Here is a 21141-nt window from a genome sequence, read left to right on the forward strand (position 1 = left end):
AGGATCCAGCACTCCAGAATTCCAAAGCCTCCTTGCAGCCCAAATCCCAGCAGCCACTTTTGGATCCATTTGCAGCAGGAGGCGCCGGGTGGATCTTTTCTTCTTCATCCGAAGAAGCGTGAAGGCTGAGACATCCCCAGCAGTGTCCACCCCTCCCCCGTGCCCGGGGGTTGCTGGTACCCGGGCTGTGGGACTGCGGGTGTGAGGGCAGGGAGGTGCGTGCGTGTGCGTGTGCGTGTGTGTGTGTGCGCGTGGCTACAGGAGGAGGAGGAAGAAGGGCAGCACTACGTGCCCGCTCTTGCCGCCGCCGCCGCAGGCGGGACTCAGCGGGCGGGGGCTCGGCGGGGAAGGGGCCGGGGCGCGGCGGGAGCCCCATTGGCTCTCCCCGGCGGCACATGTCTCCGGCCCCGCTATAAAGGAGGCTGCGGCCCCACTGCTGTCCGTCCTTCTGCCTCCCAGCGTCCCCGGGTACGCCGCTACAGCCGCCGCCATCGCCATGGCCATCGACGCGTTTTTAGGCAAATGGTGCCTGGTCTCCAGCGAGGGCTTTGAGGAGTACATGAAGGAGCTGGGTAAGGAGACGGGGGCTGTCCGCCTCGGGCAGGGAGCCCGGTACCCCGCGGTTCGGTCCGGAGCTGCCGCCGAGGCTCTGTCCAAGGTCCGCGGGGGGAATCCGCGGCGGCTCCGGGGTGCGGCATCGCGGGCTCCGCGTTCCGATCCCGGCACGGCCACCTCCTCCTCGTCGGACAATGTGGGAAATCTCGTCTTAAAATTCTTCTTTTCCTTATTTCTTTCGCACCGCTGGCAGGTGCCGGTGCCCGCAGGCACATCCCCGCCGCTCCCCCTCCCGCCGGCTGCCGAGCCCGGATTACTGCCTGGCGCTGTGCCGCGGACGGAGCGGGGCCGGCTCGGCGCGGGGGATGCGGGGCCGCGGGCCGAGGTGGCGCCGCCCGGAGCCGGGCAGAGCGCGGAACCGGGCCGCCTCTAGCCGGGCGGGTGCGACCCAAAGCGGATCAGCTGCACGTGGTGCCCGGGGCTGGCTGCGCTCCGCGGGCTGCTCTACGCGCACAGCGCACGGCGCGCTGTCCGCAGCTCCGAGCTGCTGTACGTTCTGCAGCACGCCGGTGCTGAATCGAGAGCAGTTTCCTGCATCCCTGTGAGCATCCCAGCTGACAGGTGATAGACGTTGCAGTGGCTGTGTACTTAGAAGCTGTTGTTCTCTGCGTTTATTCAGTGCTGAAGGCTGGGATGCTTTTTCAAGAAGGGGGAGGTTTTGCTTTGAGCCTCTTTGGAGGAGGAGAGGAAGGAATTTAGGTCAGGTGTTCTTCTTGTAAAATACAAAAGGCATCGCTACAGTTACGGTGTGCAAGAGATGGCGGCTGTGATCACATATGTGATGCCTGTCGGCATGTGGTAGGTGTGAGCTGAGAAAACCTTTTGGGCTGAGCCTCTCGGAAGACTGTGATGGAAGAGATTCAGACATTTGAGCTGGGATCCACTCAGCTGTGTTTAAGGATGCCGGGGTGGTAAGCAGGTGCTGCAGCTTCACAGTAGAAATGAAGTGGGGTGACTCACAGAGCTCCTGTGTGTAGGCAGCGAGCAGTCAGCTTGCTTCTAGATCGCAATCTTAAGCCGGTCGCTTTTCTTTGTTACAACTGCAATTCGGGCAGATTGCTGACTGCTTAGCAAGCTCTGCCCGTGATCCAGCTGAGATGCGCTGTGATTCTGCAGATTCTGCTCAGTCAGTGTAGAAGACAATTCCCAGGATAAGAACGTTTGCATTTCACTGCTTGCTGCATGGAAAGAATAACTCTGCCCACCTCTGTAGCTGGATTTCAAGATGTAGCTGATCAGTAACTCACCATGGACTGGACAACAGCAAAGGGATGGGGGGGGGTCATCTTGACAGTACCTTGCAGTTTCACCAGAACACCCGAACGCAAGAGGACCAGCTTGTGCTCTGCAGGCTCGTGCTCATGGCTCACTGCTGGAATCTTGTCTGATTTTGGAGAAGCAATGGCTGGAAGTTTCTTTCTTAAATTTGCACCTCCTAAGGAAACCGTAATCTTTGTTTCATGGACTCAGCCCTCACCCAAGCATCCTGTGCACTGCAGCATGGGGCTGAGCTGGACATGACAGCACTTTTAACTGCGCACCCACTTGGTGGCACTTCTTGATCCATTTGGTTGCTTATCAGCACTTGGTGCAGATCTGTACTTTCCTATTCAATGGAGTCCAGTTTGTTGCTTGAATATCCTCTTATTTCTATCTTCATCCTTCAGATCAAAAAGACTCAAGCAAAGCACACACACAGGCTGAGACGGGGAATCTTTTAGGTGCTGGAGCATTTTGAGGACTACAAGTCTCCAGTTGATGCCCATAATGTGTTGAATTTCCAGTCATTTCCAAAAGTCTTGCCTGCAAGTTGCCTGTGAGCAGTATTTCATGTAACAGCAGCATTCTCATTCAGAAGCCAGTATTTTGGAGACAGGAAATAAGAGCTGACATTTTATTAAAAACTGCACATTTGCAATTGTGTACAGCATGATTGAAGACTGCCTTTTACGTTGAAATAGATGTGCAAGTGGATTCACCTGTCAATTAATTCTATAGACCATACATGCTCAATCCGCTTGTTTTATGGTCTTGTTTCCCTCCTTTTTATGTTTTAATAAAAAATAGAAAAAATGCTTTGTTACTTATATACATTAACTATATGTTTTATATGCTGTCCAAGACGATTTCTTTTCACTCAGTGCAGTCTAGGCACGCCAAAAGGTTGGACACCCATGCTTTAGAATGTTCCAAGCATTCAGAACATTATTTTTTTTTTATATTTGTTGATGCTTTTGTGTTTCTTTTCCCGTTTAATACTTATTTCTGTTTGGAAAAAAAATCAGTGCTGAGTTTCAGGACATTTGTGAGTCCTCTAAAGCTCAACACAGATTTAGCTGTAGCTCTTTGAGGAAGCAAAGGAATAACCTTGCAAACAAGCTTTTTTCCTTCCCCATCAATGGATAATTTAAAACATCCTATTTCTTTGGGACTCTTGAGCTTTGATTCTCAAGCATACTTGAGCTCCTAATTAAATGGGAATTAAGTATTTCAATTCCTGTGTGGCCATAAGCCTTAGGGTTTAACTGACTTTGTGACACTGTGCCTCTTGCCTTGTAGGTGTGGGTATGGCCATGAGAAAAATGGGAAGCATGGCGAAACCAGATGTTTACATCATTAAGGAGGGGGATACAATCACTGTGAAAACAGAAAGCACCTTCAAAACTTCACAGTTCAGTTTCAAGATCGGCGAGAAGTTTGAGGAAAACACATTAGATGGCAGAAAAACTCAGGTCAGTATTCTGGACTTTCTGATGAATAAACACAGTTCTTTGGGTGTTTTGTGGATGAAGGCAGTATTTAGAAGTCAGCTTTGGCATCCTTGCTAACAGTGCTTTTATTTGATGAACAGCTGTCACTATAAGTATCATTGAAATCAATTGATTTTTTCTGGATCAAGCAATTTCCAAAGAGGGAAAATGCTGAAACTAATCTTGTCTTGTGTACTGTTGCCTTCAATTTGTTAAACAAGCATTGTGTTAGTAAAACTAACCGACCTTTAAATCCATTTTAAAACCAAATGCCATTTTATTGGAAGCCTATGGAAAAAATCCCATTGATGTTTAATCAGTGGCAGTGCAGCCCTGCAGCTGACCTGACTGTTCAACCTCTCCTATTTGCATAACAAGAGATTAGCTCAGTGTGCAGGGACTATACACCAGGCATAAAAGTGAATGTCAGTCCCTAGACTCCAGTTTCATAAGGCAACAAAAGCATCTCTTTGCACTGAGTAGGGAGAACGTTAACCCAAAAGGAAGTTAAACACAAAGAAACCCTCAAATATGTCTCTTTTATCTGCTGGTGTGAGTGCTCTCTATGTACTGTTCCCCATCTCTTCAACCACATGCTGGCAATTCATCTATTTTTGCAAGATCGAATAAATGCTACACAAAAGCTCAAAGCCCTTTCACAGAGACATGAACAGAGAATGTCATCCGCTCTTGTTATTGAAGTTGTGCATGCTGTCAGAGGTTTGTTGTATGCAGGAATGTGTCAGGGCAGGAAGTGAACAGTGAGCTAACGTAAGAAGAGGATCAATAAAAAATTAAGAGAATATCCTGGCTTTGTAGATTTCAATGGCAAAATTATTACTGAGTGAGATGGAGTGGGATTTTTTCCTTTGGAAGAAAGTAGGTTGGGCAGCATCAGCCTTCAATAAATGCTGTTGGTAAAATATGAACACTTAGATTCTGTTTTTCAGACACTTGTCAGCTTAAAAGATGATGGGTCATTGATCCAGGAGCAGGAATGGGATGGCAAGAAGACCATAATCACACGGAAACTTGTGGATGGACAGTTGGTGGTGGTGAGTTGAGCCCTGCTGCCCGGTTTGAGTGCTGCCAGTCAGTAGCCTGAAACAAAACTCTAAAAATCCTGAGCTGCAGCCCTTTTTTCTTACGTTCTGTACTGAGGCAAGGCAAACAAATGAATTCATTTCTTTATCTTCTAGGAATGTGACATGAATGGTGTCAAGTGCGTTAGAGTCTACCAGAAGGCATGAGAACATCTTCAGATTCAGTAGGAACTTGCTACAAACAACTCAGTCCAGTGGACGGAGCTCCTCTACACTCCATGATTTCCTTTTCCCTGTTTTCTAGTATTTCAATGGACTGAGTAGCTGAGTGCAATCCTTTTTAAAAGCCGTGATGTAACTATTATGTAACTATTCTGAACATATGAGGCTATTAAATAAAATTTTCAAATATATTAAGTGCAAATGTTGTTGCTGTAGTAAAATTTTAAAGTGAGGTTTTATAAAAACTCAGTTCAGTTTTAGGCTCTACTGCAAATTGCCTTCCCTTCAAGATAATGCAAATAATGGTAATGAACAGTTAATAGCGGACTAAATTTTAACCAGCCTTTTCATCTTTAATGGCTAAGGTAATAAAAGCTGAAATAGAAAAAAAACGTTCAAAGTTCAGGCACTGCAGTTGTTTCTATCTTACGTGTTACAAAGTAAATTGAATGCACTGGTATAAATAAGAGATAAACCTTGTTGGCCTTTAGATAGAGGAATGTATTTTCGGGGATTGGTTTTTTTTTTTTTTTCATGTTTGAAACCCACAGATTTCTTATCTGAAAAAATATATACACTAGTGAGCTAATAGACATGATAACATAAGTAAACACATAAGTACTTTGCTTCAAGGAGGACTTAATTTGAGTGTGCTCTTTGTTTTCCTAGCAAAATTCGTATTTCCTGTCCAGTAACTTTCTAAAAACTCTTAACCAAAACCTGCTGAAATACTGCCTAAAACTTAAAGCCTCATTTTATTTTTTGAACTGACTTGAAACATCTATAAATGGAGTTCATATGCTTTAAAGTACCACAATAAATACTCAGAAATATCAATGTCTTGAATATTAATTTTATTCTGCTTGGGAAATGGAGCCTACATACTACATTTCTTCCAAGGAGTTGTCAGATTGAACTAAATTATAAGGTTTAGATAACGTTTGGTCATACCAGACAAGCATATTGTAAGTCTGAAACTGTTTAGTGACAAGTAATGAGGAGATTTCTATCAAATTCTCAAGTCTGGAGGATCCTGTAATTGTATGCTTCTAGTTTGCGGCATCAGTCACTGTAGAATCCATTGCAGAATCCAACTTCAAGTCTATTAGGCTTTTTTAGCTGCTCACTGTATCTACTGTATTACTGAATTCACCCTAACAAAAGAAAGTTCTAATCTCTGTGTTCATCCTACCAAAGAGGGAAGATGACTCTTAACATAGCATTGGAATATTTATTATTTTCAATAAGAATTTGTTTGTTATATATAATAAGGCTATTTGTTACTAGGGAAGGGAATTTTGCCATAGAAACAGAAAAAAAAAAATGAAGAGAAACTTAATAAGTTTATGATCAGGAATAGACTAAATAGGGATAGGAAAACAGATGCAACAATCCATGGCATGATATGACCGGGCATTGGAATAGGCTGCCCGGGAGGTGGTGGAGTCTTTTTCCTTGGAGATGTTCAGGACTCATGTGGGCTCCTTCCTGTGCCAACTACTGTAGGGAACCTGCTTTGGCAGGGGGGTTGGACTTGGTCTCCAGACGTCCCTTCCATCCCTCTGATTCTGTCATACTGTGGTGTGGTATGATACGACCTCAGGGAAGTGGCATGAACTCTGAGCTTGCTTCAAGAAGCATCTGGACAATGCTCTCAGACATATGGTCTGATTTTTGGGTGGTCCTGTGTGGAGTCAGGAGTTGGACTTGATGATCGTTATGGATCTCTTCCAACTTGGGATATTCTTTGATTCTATGAGTCTATCTGAAAACCATTCCTCCCTTCCAAACGAAGCAGAATACTGCTGCTTTGAGTGGGCCATTAAACTTCCCAGTGGTCACTGGTCTATCGCTTACTGCTCCTTGTTTACTCTTCTCATACTCAGTGCTGTTAACTGTTTATCTTTCATTTGAATGGGAAAAGCATGCAATGTCTTTTATAGGACATCCGTTCTGACTACAGTGAGATCATTTCTTGTAAAACAAAAGGCAGAAGACTATCTTTTTAGAGTGATTTCCTATGGAAACAGGGCTTGTGTATGTGTATGTGTGTGAGTTTCCCTGCCTCTGATTTCGGCCACATGTGAAGTAGAGGCTAGAGGTCCCAAGAATAATAAATCTACAAATGTCATGAAAATAAGAGGCCTGATAAAGGGGATAGGCCATCAAAGTGCCTCGATGATGGAAAGTCTTCACACGGAAGTCGCAGTTTAACATTAAATGGAAGAAAAACATTTATAAACTCTTTCAGCACGCATAAGTTACTTCAGATACGAAAGCTGAGCAGCTGGAAGACATAGATCAACAGGAAACTAGAATTCTTCAGAACTAATTTCCCTACTTAAGCTCAAATATTTGTTTGCTTTATTCTGAAGTTAGCTTCAGCCTCTATTGCTGGTGACTTCAACGTAAACATACTATGACCCGGAACTACCATGTATATATTCAACCCATCTGTATTAGACTAGATTACGTAGTTACAACAATTTTATCATACTGCCATCCCGGATTTATGCTTCTCAAGACTTAAAAATGTGATTTATTTCCAAATTCTATTTGTTATAGTACAACCCAGTAGTTGTACTCTTTATAAAGTTTGTAAATACGATATTCTCATGAATGTTAAATAACCAGATGTCCTGAGATGTGCACAACTCTATGTAGTTCACTACATCACATAAGATAGCTAAAAAGAAGACTTCTGAGAAGAAACAAACAATAAATTGTGCATTATACATCCAGAACTGCATTATAATGGTACAGAGTTATGAAATGAGATGAGTTTTGGCACGACATATTAGTGAGGGATTTTGAAAATATTTTGGAGGTACAAAAAAAAAACATCTGCAAACTGAAGCTGCAAGTAAAATGGCTCAAAGAGAATGCTTAAAGTAATGAGCTTTGAGTTAAAAGTAATGTGCTTTGAGCTGAGGGTACTGGCTCTATACGATTCTCAGACAATTAAAGATTTCCCTGTTATGGCTTGTTTATAAGATTTATTTCAAAATGGCATCCTACTCTGCCTGCACTGTCTGTGATTAATACTATCCTTTCCCTTTTCCTCTCCCTTCCCTAGCATATGTATGCACTCCAGATCAAAGTTTTTTTTAACAAAACAAAGTAAGTGATGGGAAATCTAAGTTTTCTGAGGTTATGGTCCCACTGTTAGCTGTCAGCTCTCCTAAAAAAAGGCAATGATTATTTTTTCAAGTGTGGAGGTCAAGTGTAGGAAGACAGTTTTGCTCTGCCAGTGACTACTTCAACAGTATTATCTGTGAAACAAACATCCAAAAAGAAAATTAGTCATTGAATAGGTACTCAATTTCTTTCAGGTTATAACCAAAAGTCTAGCATATTCTAGTGAGTATAAACAATAAACTCTTACCTGTTTCTTTATAGTATTATGTTCAATATATTTTACTGATCATAAAGTTGTTCATTGCTTGGAGAAGAGAAAGCTCTGGGGAGATCTCACTGTGGCCTTCCAGTACTTGAAGGGAGTGTATAAGCAGGAGAGGGAATGACTGTTTACGAGGGTGGTTAGTGATAGAACAAGGGGCCTTAAACTGAGACAGGGGAGGTTTACACTGGATATTAGAAGGAAGTTTTTCACACAGAGGATGGTGACACACTGGAACAGGTTGCCCAAGGAGGTTGTGGATGCCCCATCCCTGGAGGCATTCAAGGCCAGGCTGGATGTGGCTCTGGGCAGCCTGGTCTGGTGGTTGGTGACCCTGCACATAGCAGGTCTAGCAAACTAGATGATCATTGTGGTCCTTTTCAACTCAGGCCATTCTGTGATTCCATGATTCTATGATTCATTCAAAGCAGCTCTTCTTCAAGTCAGAAGATGAAAGTAAAGTTCTCCATTTCAGGTTAGCTCAGGGTGTCAGCCTGGTGCTGGTGCTGGCTGTGGAGGAGTTAGTCTCCAGCTGAAATACCTGCAGATTTTACATTTAAAAAAATCATCTTTATTCTTTTATGAAGCAACTGCTTGTATTCTACCTGAAACTGTTGTACAAAAATAAAAGCAGGAACGCAGGCCAACTCTGATAAAAACTTTGTTTTTGACTCTTTCCCTGATTACATGATTACACAATTAGCAGAAAAACTTTACACTATCTTGACTACTTGTACTTGTTGGGGAAAAAATCCCACATGGTGTGATAGCAGATGGGAGCAAGTTAACATATATTATTTCTTCTTTGATGCCTTGTTTCAGTCCCATTGTTCAGCCCTAGTAGGATTTAGAACTGTTTTGGAGACAGTCCAGCATCTGTGTAAACAATTTTTGTCCCATGATTCTCCTTCTCTGGCTTTGGCTTTTCAGCCCTTATACATCAAATTAAGATTTTGTTGACACTTCCCAGAATGGTTTTATTTTATGCTATTATTTCAGAGGAAAAGGAAGCACTATTAGAGACCACACTCCCAAGAGTGAATTTAATTTCCTTTCCAGTGAAACTATTTCAAAAATAATTATCTCTATCAGATGTTCTTAGTTACACTCTGACATATTTGCAGGTGAAGTCCATTGTAGTTTCAGAATAAACATAAAGCTTCAGTAATAACTGTAATACGTGCAAGCTAAATAATGTCCTGCAAAAATTGACTGATTCCCAAATATTATGATTACGAGTTAAAAATAAAATGTTTATCATTAATCACAGATGTACATTCTCAAATTAATCACCAGAAGATAAATGTTCTACTCTGAGGATCATGTTTACTACGTATCTAGAACTGGTCATTTGCTCCCACATGCACAGAACTTGATCCTCTTGGCAGTTCTTGTTCAAAATTAATTAGTCTACCTTCAAAAAAGTGCTTGTGTCTCTAAGGGTGCAGTTCATTTTGTTGTGCAGTGAAGTGCCAAACAGAAAATTAAGGGACTAAGCACAGATTTCAGTCTGGGCTCACGGTGCACAGTGATGTGGGGAGAGAGCTTGCTGCAGCACAGCTCATGGGCATGTCATGCTGTGGTTTGGTGCCTTCTGAGGACATGCTATATGGTCATACACAGTGAACAGCAGATTTGAAATCATAATAAATAGACTTGCTCCAATAACTTCATGTCCTTCTTGGGGGCTCCAGAACTGAACACAGTACTCCACGCTAGGTCTCGTAAGAGCAGAGTAGAGGGGCACAATCACCTCCCTCGCCCTGCTGGTCACACTTCTCTTGATGCAACCCAGGATACAGTTGGCCTTCTGGGCTGCAAGGACACACTGCCAGCTCATGTTGAATTTTTCATCAACCAACGTTTAATTGTGACTAATAATGTACAGAAAATGGGGTGTTTCTATTCTTTTACATTTATTTTTTTCTCTCGGTGAGATTCAGGATAAAAATACAAACTTCATATTTTTAGTGGTGGCATTATTTGAATAGTCATTTTCTTTTTGCATAATTCATGGAATACAGTCCCCCTGTTTAAGCAGCTAAACCAACGGCTGCTTTTCTGAAACTGTGGCAGGAGAGAGGAAGCTAATTGATTATAAACAGAAACCACAGATGCCTCAGTCCTTTCCCTTTGTCACGTATTTCCATAGCACAGTTCATGTTTATCTGAGCCTACACATTATCCCTCTGGATGTTTGCTTTCTTCATGAAGATTCTTCTTTTTTCCTATTAGGATTATCAGGTCTCTTTTGATTTTGATTCTGAATGTCCAGATGGCATGATGTTAGAATAGGAATTAAGAAAGACAGTAATAAATACAGCTGCATCTTGTCTAGCCTCTCTTTCTCTCTCTCTATTGCCCCTTATTTTTTTTCCCATGGTGCTGATGGGCTTTCTCTTTCTGTTTTTCACCACTGAGAGAATGAAGAACACTGAGTGTACAGCAATGGTATCCAGTGGTAGTCATTCTGATAGTTGGATTTTCATGCACTCTATGGTTGAGCAACATCAACCTCAGATTTAGATAACTGAAAGGTTTAACTGTTCTGCTGTTCTCAGCTGAATCCTGGGAGAAATATGCAGACCTACATATGGAAAGGTAATTATGTGCTGCCACAGCAGATAGACCACATGTAGTTTGCTCTAACTCTTGTGCTGAAATTTTATTAAGCACAGTTTTCTCCAATATTTAGCTCTGACCCAGGAAAGAAGGTAAATGTGCTTTCCCAAAAAGTGATTCTCTACTGAACTAATTTTTAATAGTCACAGTGATGCTATGATCTGATAGAGGTTTATGATAATCAAATGAAGTAAACAATCTAAAAATTTAAGAGATATAGATTTGAAAGATGGCAGACTTTGTGGATAAAGGAATTGCTGAGTTGCAGTCAATGGGCCAATGTTTAGGTGGAGACTAGTGACAAGCGGTGTTCCTCAGGAGTTGGTACTGAGACCAGAACTGTATATAATCTTTGCCAGTGACACAGACAGTTGGGTTGAGTGTGCCCAGATCAGGTTTGCTGATGACACCAAGCTGCGTAGTGCAGTCAACACATTGGAAAGAAGGGATGCCATACACAGGGACTTTGGTGGGTTTCAGTGGTGGACATGTGTGATCCTCATTAAGTTTGATTGAGTGATGTCCTTCTCCTGTGGTCAGTGTTCAAGACATATTTCATAGAGATTTTTAAACTCGTTTGTCCTCACTCGCTTTGTGGAGGAGAAGAACACATGGAAAAAAAAACCAAACAAGTTAAAGATGTTTTGATACATCAAGTGTAAAATAGTAAGTCTGGGAAGAAAGATTTCCCTGGAGGTTTTTCTCTTGTTTGTGTTTCTCAAACACAAATCTGAACCATAAACCTATCCTTGGAAAAGAAAGTGTACAAAGCCCTTTGGAATGTTTTAAAAAAGTCTCAGATAAAGCTCTGTATACTAAAGCTCTCAGCCTTTGCTTCCATTCTTGTAGATAACTAACTTCTTTGGATTAGCTGGACATTCTCTGTTGTGATTAAAAGCACACTTTGTATGAGAGGTTGTCTAGAAGTCTACTGGAATTTCCCTTTGTCCTAGCTTATAACTTTATTTGTCACTTGAGTTTTTGTTCCACTTCCATGATCTTCATAAACCAAGATTTTGCAGAGAGATTTCTCTGCTCCTGTTCCAATTTGCTTTACGTTTCAAAAGAACATTAGCACTGTCTCATAATGTATTCTACAGATTTTACCAAGGAGTAAATTGCTGCTTTCAGGCTGACACATACTGAGATGGATTTCTGAGCTGGATTCCTGCTAAGATCAAGGGCTAAGAATGTTTATCAATGAGGCACTGATGCTATCTTATGAAGTGACAGCCTTATATACCAACAGAAGTCTTTGTACTGCTTCAGTAAGTTTAGATTGGGCTTTAGTAACTGAAAGCTAAAATGAGACACCAAGAATAAATGCTTAATTTTAAGACATGTTATTGACTCTTTATAACATCCTTCTTGACTTTTTGTAATACTTACGTTAACAATAGAGCTCACTGGGAATACAATTTGATCAGAAAGAAAATGTTGCTAGTTTTGTATATTTACTCATTTATTCTGTTAGGTCAATTGGGCTAATATTTACATCAAAAATGAGAATCACCATTACCAGTATGGTTTTATTACACTGTCATTGTATTATTCTTGAAATAAAACCTATAACTAATGTGTGGAAATGCACTAGAGACCAAAATATATGTTAATGTCTGAGTGTTATTCAATCACAGTATCATGGAGAAAATATTTCCCTTACTTTGTTTATTGGCCTTGAGTAGTGTCAACAGACATTACTGGGGAGGATATTCAGTTGCATCTTACAATAACATTTCACTGAGTAATGTTATGATTACATATAAATTTAGAAAAATAATTTAAGATCTAATGCCTCTCTTTTTTTTAGTTTAATGTTTATTGGAGCATTTTCTGAAGAAAACACCAATAAAGCATTATGCAATATTATTGATCATGCCTATATAGTTACTTCATATTGATGAATAGAAAGCTGTAATTAATGTTTGACTACCATATACAGTGAAAGCAGTCAATGTATTTGTACCAAGTACATTGGTTGGTCTGAAAATAATACCTCCTATTTATTTCCATAGAAACTACAACACATACAAAGAGCACAATAACACTGTTTAACAGAGCAAATTCTCAGCTCCATGCTGCACCCATAAAAATCTGCATCGCTGTCTGGAATGTGGCTTTTCTTTCACATCTCTGCTACCACTGCTGAAACTCACCAGCCACTGCCTCACTGTGCTAACATCCACTGCTTGGTCTTTATTGAGATAAATGTTCAGCAAGCCCTGCTCTCCATCATATAAGTTGAAATGGGTGCTGACATTCACATTAAGGTTTCCTTACTGTTGTTAACAAGTGAACATTTGGTGGCAAATCCACCTCTTGAGTTTCTCATTCAACATTTTATATTTCCCCTTCCCTACAGGCTCTGCCTTTGCATACAAGACAACTCCATCTGGTCATCTGCTATCTGCATTGCAGACAAGAATCATGGACTGTTAAGATCTTACTATCGAACTGATTACTTCTGCAGGTTCTGTTTAGTCTACACTTACGTAAGGCAGAGTGTAGTTGGACTTGAGTTATATCACAACAGCACATGATAAGGCTGCCCTTGTCACTGCTGGTGCTGTGCCCTCTCTGCAAAGTGTCTGTGATTTTCTGCTGAGCCAACAGGTCATAATTTCTTGGCTTCCCTGCAAGCCTGAGGGTTCATTCACATGGGAAAATGAGAGTTTGGTACTGAGTGAACAGAATCAATCCATTTCCCATTTTTAACTGAATCCTGAATAGTTTTACTCCCACCACCAGATGTATTACTTTCCCATATGACGAGTATTTACTTCTATAACTGATGGCATACAGCCTACACCTTGGTTACCACGGGAGATTTGTTTTCTTCCTGCCATTGTTGTAGCAGCAGTCTCACAAAATACATTTCTCTCTATTATTTCTCTTACAGCTTTCTACAAAGAACACCTAACAATGCTTCCTCAGACAAGAAACTGAAGCTAAGCAGTCCAAGGAAAATTACTGTTTGCAAAGTCTGAGAGTAGCTTTGGGAGTGGCATAGGATGTCTTGCTCTAATACTTCTTCTGGAGACGTAAATCTTGCAGTTACTTGTATTTAAGCTTTATCCTTTAATTGGGAAATGTAGCCATAGCATCTGATGGGAGTTACAACATCTGTGTTACACTGGGGTCAGATACATCTCACCTAAGCTAACCTGAAGCACTCAGCTGAGTTGCTCTGCTCCTACAGAGGCAGGGACGAGGGGCAGACATGACCTGGAAATACCAGATGGCAGAGTTTGTGCAGTAAGCAGTCAGCTGCAAAGCCTACTGCAAATGTATTTTGTTGTCTTCCAGAGACATACATTCATGCAGTGCAACGCTTGAAGCCATGCTACAGTAGGAGGTGCACACATACTCATTACCTGACAAATCTCACAGAAGCTGTGTGAATCACACCACGTACTCCAACTCATGAATCACACTAAGTGTATACAAGCCATGCATATATAAATGAATATGTACAAGCGGTGTTTTAATAGCTCTGTTATCTAGCTGTGCAAACTTGCTTAGCTATGAAATAAACTGGCTTTGTTTTATGTTATCCCTATTTAAGCACCTTCAGATGGGTATTTTGAGTTAAGAGACAACTGCATAGGAATTATCAGGCTACTATTATTATTTTACTTGTCTCTGAGAAAGTTTTGCAAATTATGCATTCGACTGTTTTGATTTCTGCTAGAAATTGCCCAAAGATATCACGTGGTTATCTCCATCATCAAAATCACTTTTCTTCTAGGAACCTTCAACACAGGAGGAACAAGACATTTTGCATGCTTGAGTCACTAGTCTGAGTGAATGGTGAAAAGCCACGCTTTGCAGAAGTAAGCAGGCTGTGGGTTTCTAGGTTCAGGCTCTCAAGTAATCAGCTAGCGCATTTTATGCTGCCTAGTTATGGCATCTTTCCATGACTTGATGTGCATCAGACAGGTGTCTTGTCTTGATCTTCTTCTTACAAAGTTCACATAATGCAAGGGATCTTGTTAAGGATGTTAAAACAGGCTTCTTCACACAGCGGTTTAGAGCACCTAAGGTCTGAATCTACAGCCTGGGAATCATCCACATTTTTTGGTTGAATATAAGGAAAGTCTTGGGTGGTGGTACATTGCTGAAGTGTTTCATTTAATGGATGATCTTGTATAGAGCCCACATTAAACTATATTCCTCCCAGCACCCCCAACATCCTCCTTCCATGATGTGAGATTGCATGAATCATTGGAATTGATCTATACCAGGTGTGTCCTTAAGTTGTCCCTGTAATGTGAAGTTGATGCCATCAACCACAGCTTCTGTGCTCATCTCCTTTGTCACAAACAGGATTTGGGCCTAAGCATCTTACCCAACCACCCACAACCATCCAGTCTTACCCCCCTCAGAAGTTTTCGTAGAGCTGAACTTTTCCATTGCTTATGTTATTTGGTACAAAGAGTTTCTGCCTCAGACAAATGTGCAACATCCCCAGGGAAGAAATTTGCTCACCAGCATCTTTTGCCTGGATATTATATTAACTATCTTCCAGCAGGTGATACTGGATCCCTCCTTCCTCTGCCCTATCCACCCACCATTTCCTTTTCCTCTAAAATATTTGCATTTTTTTCCAGGACCACTAGGTGTCACAAGTACTCACATCTAAACTGTAAAATACTCTCAAATATCATCCTGGAGATCTTGATATTTTCCTTATTCTTATGGAGAGGGGCAAGAAGTGGGACACAGACTTACTGTAAACATGGGTGCTCCTGGATCTAATGAAGATAATAAAATAATTGGCTGTATCATGCTGATACTTCTCGAACAGCTCCATAGAGCTTCATGTCGAAACTTTTGGTGTACAAGGAAATTATGTCTCTCACTGAAATGCCTTAATTCAGCTAAAAATTGAAAACTAATACATTGGATGTGATATGAAGGATCAACAAAGTACATCTAATACCAGAAAGTATGTGGGTGAAACAGGATGTGCAGAAGTAGAACACAGAAGGAGTTCCACCCTGAAAAACTTATGGTTAAGGAACAGAACAGTGCTCAGGTTAAATTTAGATGATTTTCAAACTCAAATGGAGTGATCTGTGTCACTGGTGAGACGTATCTTCCTCTTTTCTGCACCCTCATTCCCGTCTGTCTGTCTATAAACTAATCAGTCATTCCTGTCTAGCAGTATGAGCTCTATGCCAGCTGAGAGGATGTAATCAGCTTCCCAGTGAGACTCAGAACACACGGCTGGCTGACTCTGGGAGCCTGAGACACTGACCTCTCTTGAAAACTAAATTTCACATTTTCAAATGTTACAAAATGTGCTTGCTAGCTTTCTTGTCCTTCACTCTGTGAAATCTTTTTTTTTTTTTTTTTTTTTTTTTTTTCTTTTTAATTCCAGGTGCACCTTTCCACTTCTAAATGTTCTTTCCTCCTGAAAAAATTCATCCCAGCACTCCACCACCACAGAGTGCATCCACACACACATGTACTGTCTGCTCTTTTGCTGCACTGCAATACGCTGTGCTGAATAACGACCATGGTTTGTCTTCCCTCGGGCCCTGTCGCTGTCACACAGAGCAGAGCTCAGCGCTGCCCCTCCCGCTCCCTGTGAGGAGCTGCAGCCGCCATCAGGCCTCCCCTCCCGTCACAGGGTACGTAATGCTGGAGGAAATAAAGACCACTCACTCCTTTTGTAAAACAGTGTTTCAAAGATAAAGATGGACGTCACCACCGAGCCGTGAGTTATTGCTTAGTAAAACAGCATAATGCTCATTAATCATACTGCACGCTGCACCACCAGTCAAATTAATCATTCGTGTAAGACTGATAACTTGGTTTCCAATGGACTGTTCAGAATGGATGCTGAATGTTCCTAACTGTTATTAAGTAGCCACCTGTTTCACATTTACGACATTATATTTTGTGTATTGTTGCAATAATCTAAACTGCGTTTAAAGGTAGAGTCCAATTTCAGATAATGTTTTTTTAATAACCTGCTGTGTAAACAGAAACAATCAATTATGGCTGGAGGTAATTACAGCATTGAATCATTTTCTAACAACAACATTTAAATAAAAAATCAGATTGATTCAGAAAGGTTTCAAACTTCACCTGTATTTAGATGAAGGTGTGTCCTAAACCATAATAGATGCAATTAGAGAGATAAGATTAAGGAGGTGCCAGCTTTCTTCTGCCTTTATATATGTTTTCAGAGTGTCTTTGCAACACAGAAAGATTTTTGTAGGCTAGTCGTCTGTGCAGAACAGACAGAACAGACATTTCCCAGGCAAGAAAGGAAAAAAAGAATGTTGCATTCTGTTACCACTGGGGTGTGCCACTTCAAAGGATTATGATTTCTGCCCAGCAATTCATTCTCCTATGGCATGAGCAATGCCTTTCTGTTCATATGGTACTTTTCACACATGAAAATCAAAACCCTTGGCAAAATGCTCTGATCAGTCATTGCTCTCTCTTCTAAAAGATAGAAAAAGTAGAATGAAGAGATGCTGTTTCTTGGCCAGTGTAACACAAACATAGCAGCCAAAGACAAAAGGGGACAGTCTATGTCTCTACTAGCAAGGTTCGTTTTGCCTGAAGTCTGCCATTTCAAATCTAGGCTTCTTTAAGCTGAGTATATATGTTCCTTCTTTTGTTAGTAGGAAATCTTTGACATTTGCACAGGCTGGTTTATTCTATCTCCCTTGAGCACCTAATTTATAAGAGAAATTTTGCTAAGAACATGCCTCTCTTTACCTCCACTGATGAGGTTGCCTTGGGCAACACGCTTCTGAGATACTCAAGTTTTCGAAGAGGACATTTAAGTGAGCTGAATCCAACACCTAGTGCAACTTCCCAACACACTCAACCCTGTTCAAATGGGAGAAAGGAAGCTTCAGGTGCAGCCTTATGATACCCAACAGGAGATTATTGGAAAAAAGGGAACCAGACGCCATAGTGATCTGCAGAGTGGGATGAGGCTCAGTGGTCATAAACTGAAACAAGAGGGTGCCTTATTGGAAAAATATTTTCCCTGAGGATAGCCACAAGATGTAAGAGATTGCACAGAGAACCATGAGGTCTCCAAACCTCAAGATTATTGTTGGCTTGGCTGGGTGAATCTTTAAGCTGCCTGCTCTCAACAGAGACCTGCTTCTGCTTTGAGTCCAGGGTTGGGCTGCAGCTTCCCTAAGTCTCTGCAGGTCTAAATAACCTGTTATTTCATATTATTTTTCATGCTGAGATAACACACGTGGGACGCCTATCACACATGGGATGTCCTATGATTCTATTATTCTATGTCATAGCCACACATTAACAACATTGAGTGAAAGCAGTGTTGGTCTAGACATTACTGCAGGAACCAGAAAAGGTTTGATACTGAGGATGGCACCAGATGTTAATAAGGCATCAGGGGTCAAATTTGGGTTTAGCTGGCATCTCCAGTAATAGAGTTTTCCAGAGGCATGTCTGCTTTTTTAAGAACTTGTCACACAAGGTGTCTTTTGCTCTGGTGCCCTGAAAATAATAATAATACGTAATAGTAAATTAAAAAAAAAAAATAACAAGTAACATACACTTCAGAAAATGAGTGAAAGTGAAAAAAAGAAAGAAACACGGAAAAAAAGATGGTGTGGAAAAGTACAAGCAGACACACGTAAAGGAGGCTTAGAAAGATTGGCTGCCTGATAAATAGAAGGATTGAAAAGACAGAGTGGATTTTCTTAGCTTCAAAATTTCACACTTCCTCTTATGATAATTGTTGAATGAGATTATTTTTTTCTTTGAAAGCACTTGATTTGGGAAAAAAAGTCAATCTATATCTATCTTGTAGAATGAAAATCAAATTGTGATTTAGTAGAAAACTAGAGGAGATTTGAGTAACAAAGAATCACAGAATCACAGAATCACAGAATCACAAGGTTGGAAACGACCTGCAAGATCATCCAGTCCAACCACCCTCCCATTCCTATTAGTGCCACAAGCTACTAAACCATCTCTCATAGCTCCTCATCCAGGCGCCTCTTGAACACTGCCAGGGATGGCGACTCCACCACCTCCCTGGGCAGCCATTCCAGTGCCTGACCACCCTCTGAGAGAAAAAGTTTCTCCTAATATCCAACCTAAACCTCCTCTGGTATAACTTCTTGCCATTTCCTCGGGTCCTACTATTTGCCTGGGAGAAGAGGCCAGACCCTTTTGCACCACAACCTCCCTTCAGGAAGTTGTAGAGTGCAATGAGGTCTCCCCTGAGCCTCCTCTTCTCCAGACTAAACGATCCCAGCTCCCTCAGCCGCTCCTCATAAGACTTGTGCTCCAGACCCCTCACCAGTTTCGTTGCCCTTCTCTGGACACGCTCCAGGGCCTCAATGTCTTTCTTGTAGTGAGGGGCCCAGGGCAGTCAGTGTACTGTCAGATAGACAAATCCTTGAGCCTGTTGTAAATAGGTGATGTATACTGGTATGTAAAAAATTGAATTGATAAGTCACTGAAATTCTGTGCAATAAGAAGAAAAATATTTAGTCTGTGCCCTGAAGGGAGTTTCAGTTTTGAACGCTCTTGACGGAACCCTCTTGCTTTGGGGAATGATACAGCGTAAAGTTTGTGCACAGGTTTCTGATTTGCTTTTAGAGAAGAAGCATGCACTGAAAAAGAGCCAATATAACGTCAGATACAGATTTCTCCACGCATTGCTAGCATATTTCCTATAGCAAATAAATTGCACAAAAATAAAAAATGACTTCAAATAGAACAATCCAGTGTGCAATAACAATTCTACATTCCACTGCCAGTGATTCTTATGTTTTCAACTAAGTACTGTAAAGAGGAAGTTACTTTCCTATTAAGCAACACATTTCTCTCAACACATTTTCTCTCTCTACTGGATAACAGAAAAAAAAAAAATCAACATGAACAACACATGATAATGCTATATTTATTCTTCAGGTTCATTCTACTCCCTCTTTCATTTAGAAGTCAGTTGTATTTCAGATAGATTTATGTTTGGTTGTACTGATGGAAAACTGAAATGATATTTTCATAAAACTTGGTACAAGTTTAGTCTATAAATATGGGAAACATTCATGAAGAAAGTATTCCTATAATATTATATTCATTACAATATTAATCTCCAAATAAATCAAAGAGGACTACAGTACATGGCTGTGACAGGGCTAAATTATTATTATTAATATCTTAACAGACAAATGAGCAAGTGCTTTCAATTACTGAGTGAGACTTAATTCCATCCATCTGCTGAGCAATAAATAATAGAGAAAAATGATATTAGAGTGAGCAAGACAAGACAGGCATCAATGTTCTGTATTGCTTTGAGCAAATACATTTAGTTATGCATAGATCCTTAAAGCCATGTGCTAATGTGTCTTTTAACATTTGGTTGTAAACTCGATGCTTTTCCTTGTCAGCTGAAAGATGCCGTGATAATATTTCTCTTCCTCACAGGTGATGACTCGAATACTTAACATACTGAATGGATGGGATCATAGGAGGAGGAAAGAGGCTGTGAGAAGGGAAGAAAGTCATGAATGTGTTTTAAAAACTATGCTCATCTCTTCCTCCCACTAATCTGGATTAAAATTAAATAAACTCATACCTTCTTCATTCATTCTGCCTTAAATGACATTTACTGTCCGTAAACTTACTAAAACTTTAACGGTAACGAACATACTCTGCTTGTTTGTCCCTGAGATCCAAATCCTAAAAACCAAGTGAGTTTTCATCTTTTTAGCTTTTCCCTTCAGCTTTACTGGTTGTTTAATGCCTTCCTTGCCTCTGTCTTCAACACTAGTGATGGGTTCTGGGTCCCTTGGAGCCTTGCGTTTGAGGACTATAGCTGCAGCAACAATAAACTCGCAGCCAACCCTAAACTTGTCTGGGATTTGCTACTCCAGCTGGATATAGGGCCCAATGGGATTCATCCCAGTATACTTGAAGAGCTGACTGATATAATTACAAGACCTCTGAATTATTTTTCTGTTGTCTTGGGAATCTGAAGAAGTCCAGTTAACTGGAGGCTGGCAAGCACTTGTCTCAATTTTTAAGAAGGATATGAAAGAAAATATCAGTAATTACAAGCCCATCAGTCTCATTTTGGTGCCTGGCAAAATTATAGAGATGATTATTCTAGGAGTTATTGAAAAACACCTGAAAAAAAATGCAGTTATTGGTTACAGACAAAATGGGTTCACAAGGGGAAAGTCTTGCTTAACAAACTTGATCTACTTTTATAACAAGGTTATCCAACTAGGAAGACAGACGATGTAATCTTGTTTGATTTCAATGAAGTTTTTAATACTATTTCTTAAAGCTTCCTTCTGGACAAAATGCCCAGCATACCGCTAGACAAAAATATAATGTGAGGGATGAACAAAAAGGATGATGGATTGGTCTTAAAGGACTATAGTAACTGGAGTTACATCCAGTTGCTGACCAGGTGGGGTTCTGCAGCGCTCCATTTTAGAGTTAGGTCTCTTTAATGTTTTCATCA

General features: G+C 40.9%; 1 protein-coding gene and 1 long non-coding RNA gene across 2 annotated transcripts; both read left to right on the plus strand.

Annotated features, from left to right (window-relative positions):
- Positions 1 to 436: 436 nt before the first annotated feature.
- Positions 437 to 5467, plus strand: LOC122179225 (fatty acid-binding protein 5). Its single transcript, XM_042869979.1, has 4 exons — positions 437 to 572; positions 3175 to 3347; positions 4316 to 4420; positions 4565 to 5467. The coding sequence occupies exons 1-4, from the start codon at positions 497 to 499 to the stop codon at positions 4613 to 4615; spliced, it is 405 nt and encodes a 134-aa protein (XP_042725913.1). The 5' UTR covers positions 437 to 496; the 3' UTR covers positions 4616 to 5467.
- A 10824-nt stretch (positions 5468 to 16291) lies between these two features.
- LOC122179010 lies at positions 16292 to 20259 on the plus strand. Its single transcript, XR_006178507.1, has 2 exons — positions 16292 to 16374; positions 20097 to 20259. It is a non-coding gene; the product is annotated as an uncharacterized LOC122179010 (long non-coding RNA).
- The last annotated feature ends 882 nt before the right edge of the window (positions 20260 to 21141 follow it).

This window comes from Lagopus leucura, unplaced genomic scaffold (genome assembly GCF_019238085.1).
Source record: "Lagopus leucura isolate 7727_CA_CO unplaced genomic scaffold, USGS_WTPT01 Super-Scaffold_100002, whole genome shotgun sequence".
NCBI classification, from domain to species: domain Eukaryota; kingdom Metazoa; phylum Chordata; class Aves; order Galliformes; family Phasianidae; genus Lagopus; species Lagopus leucura.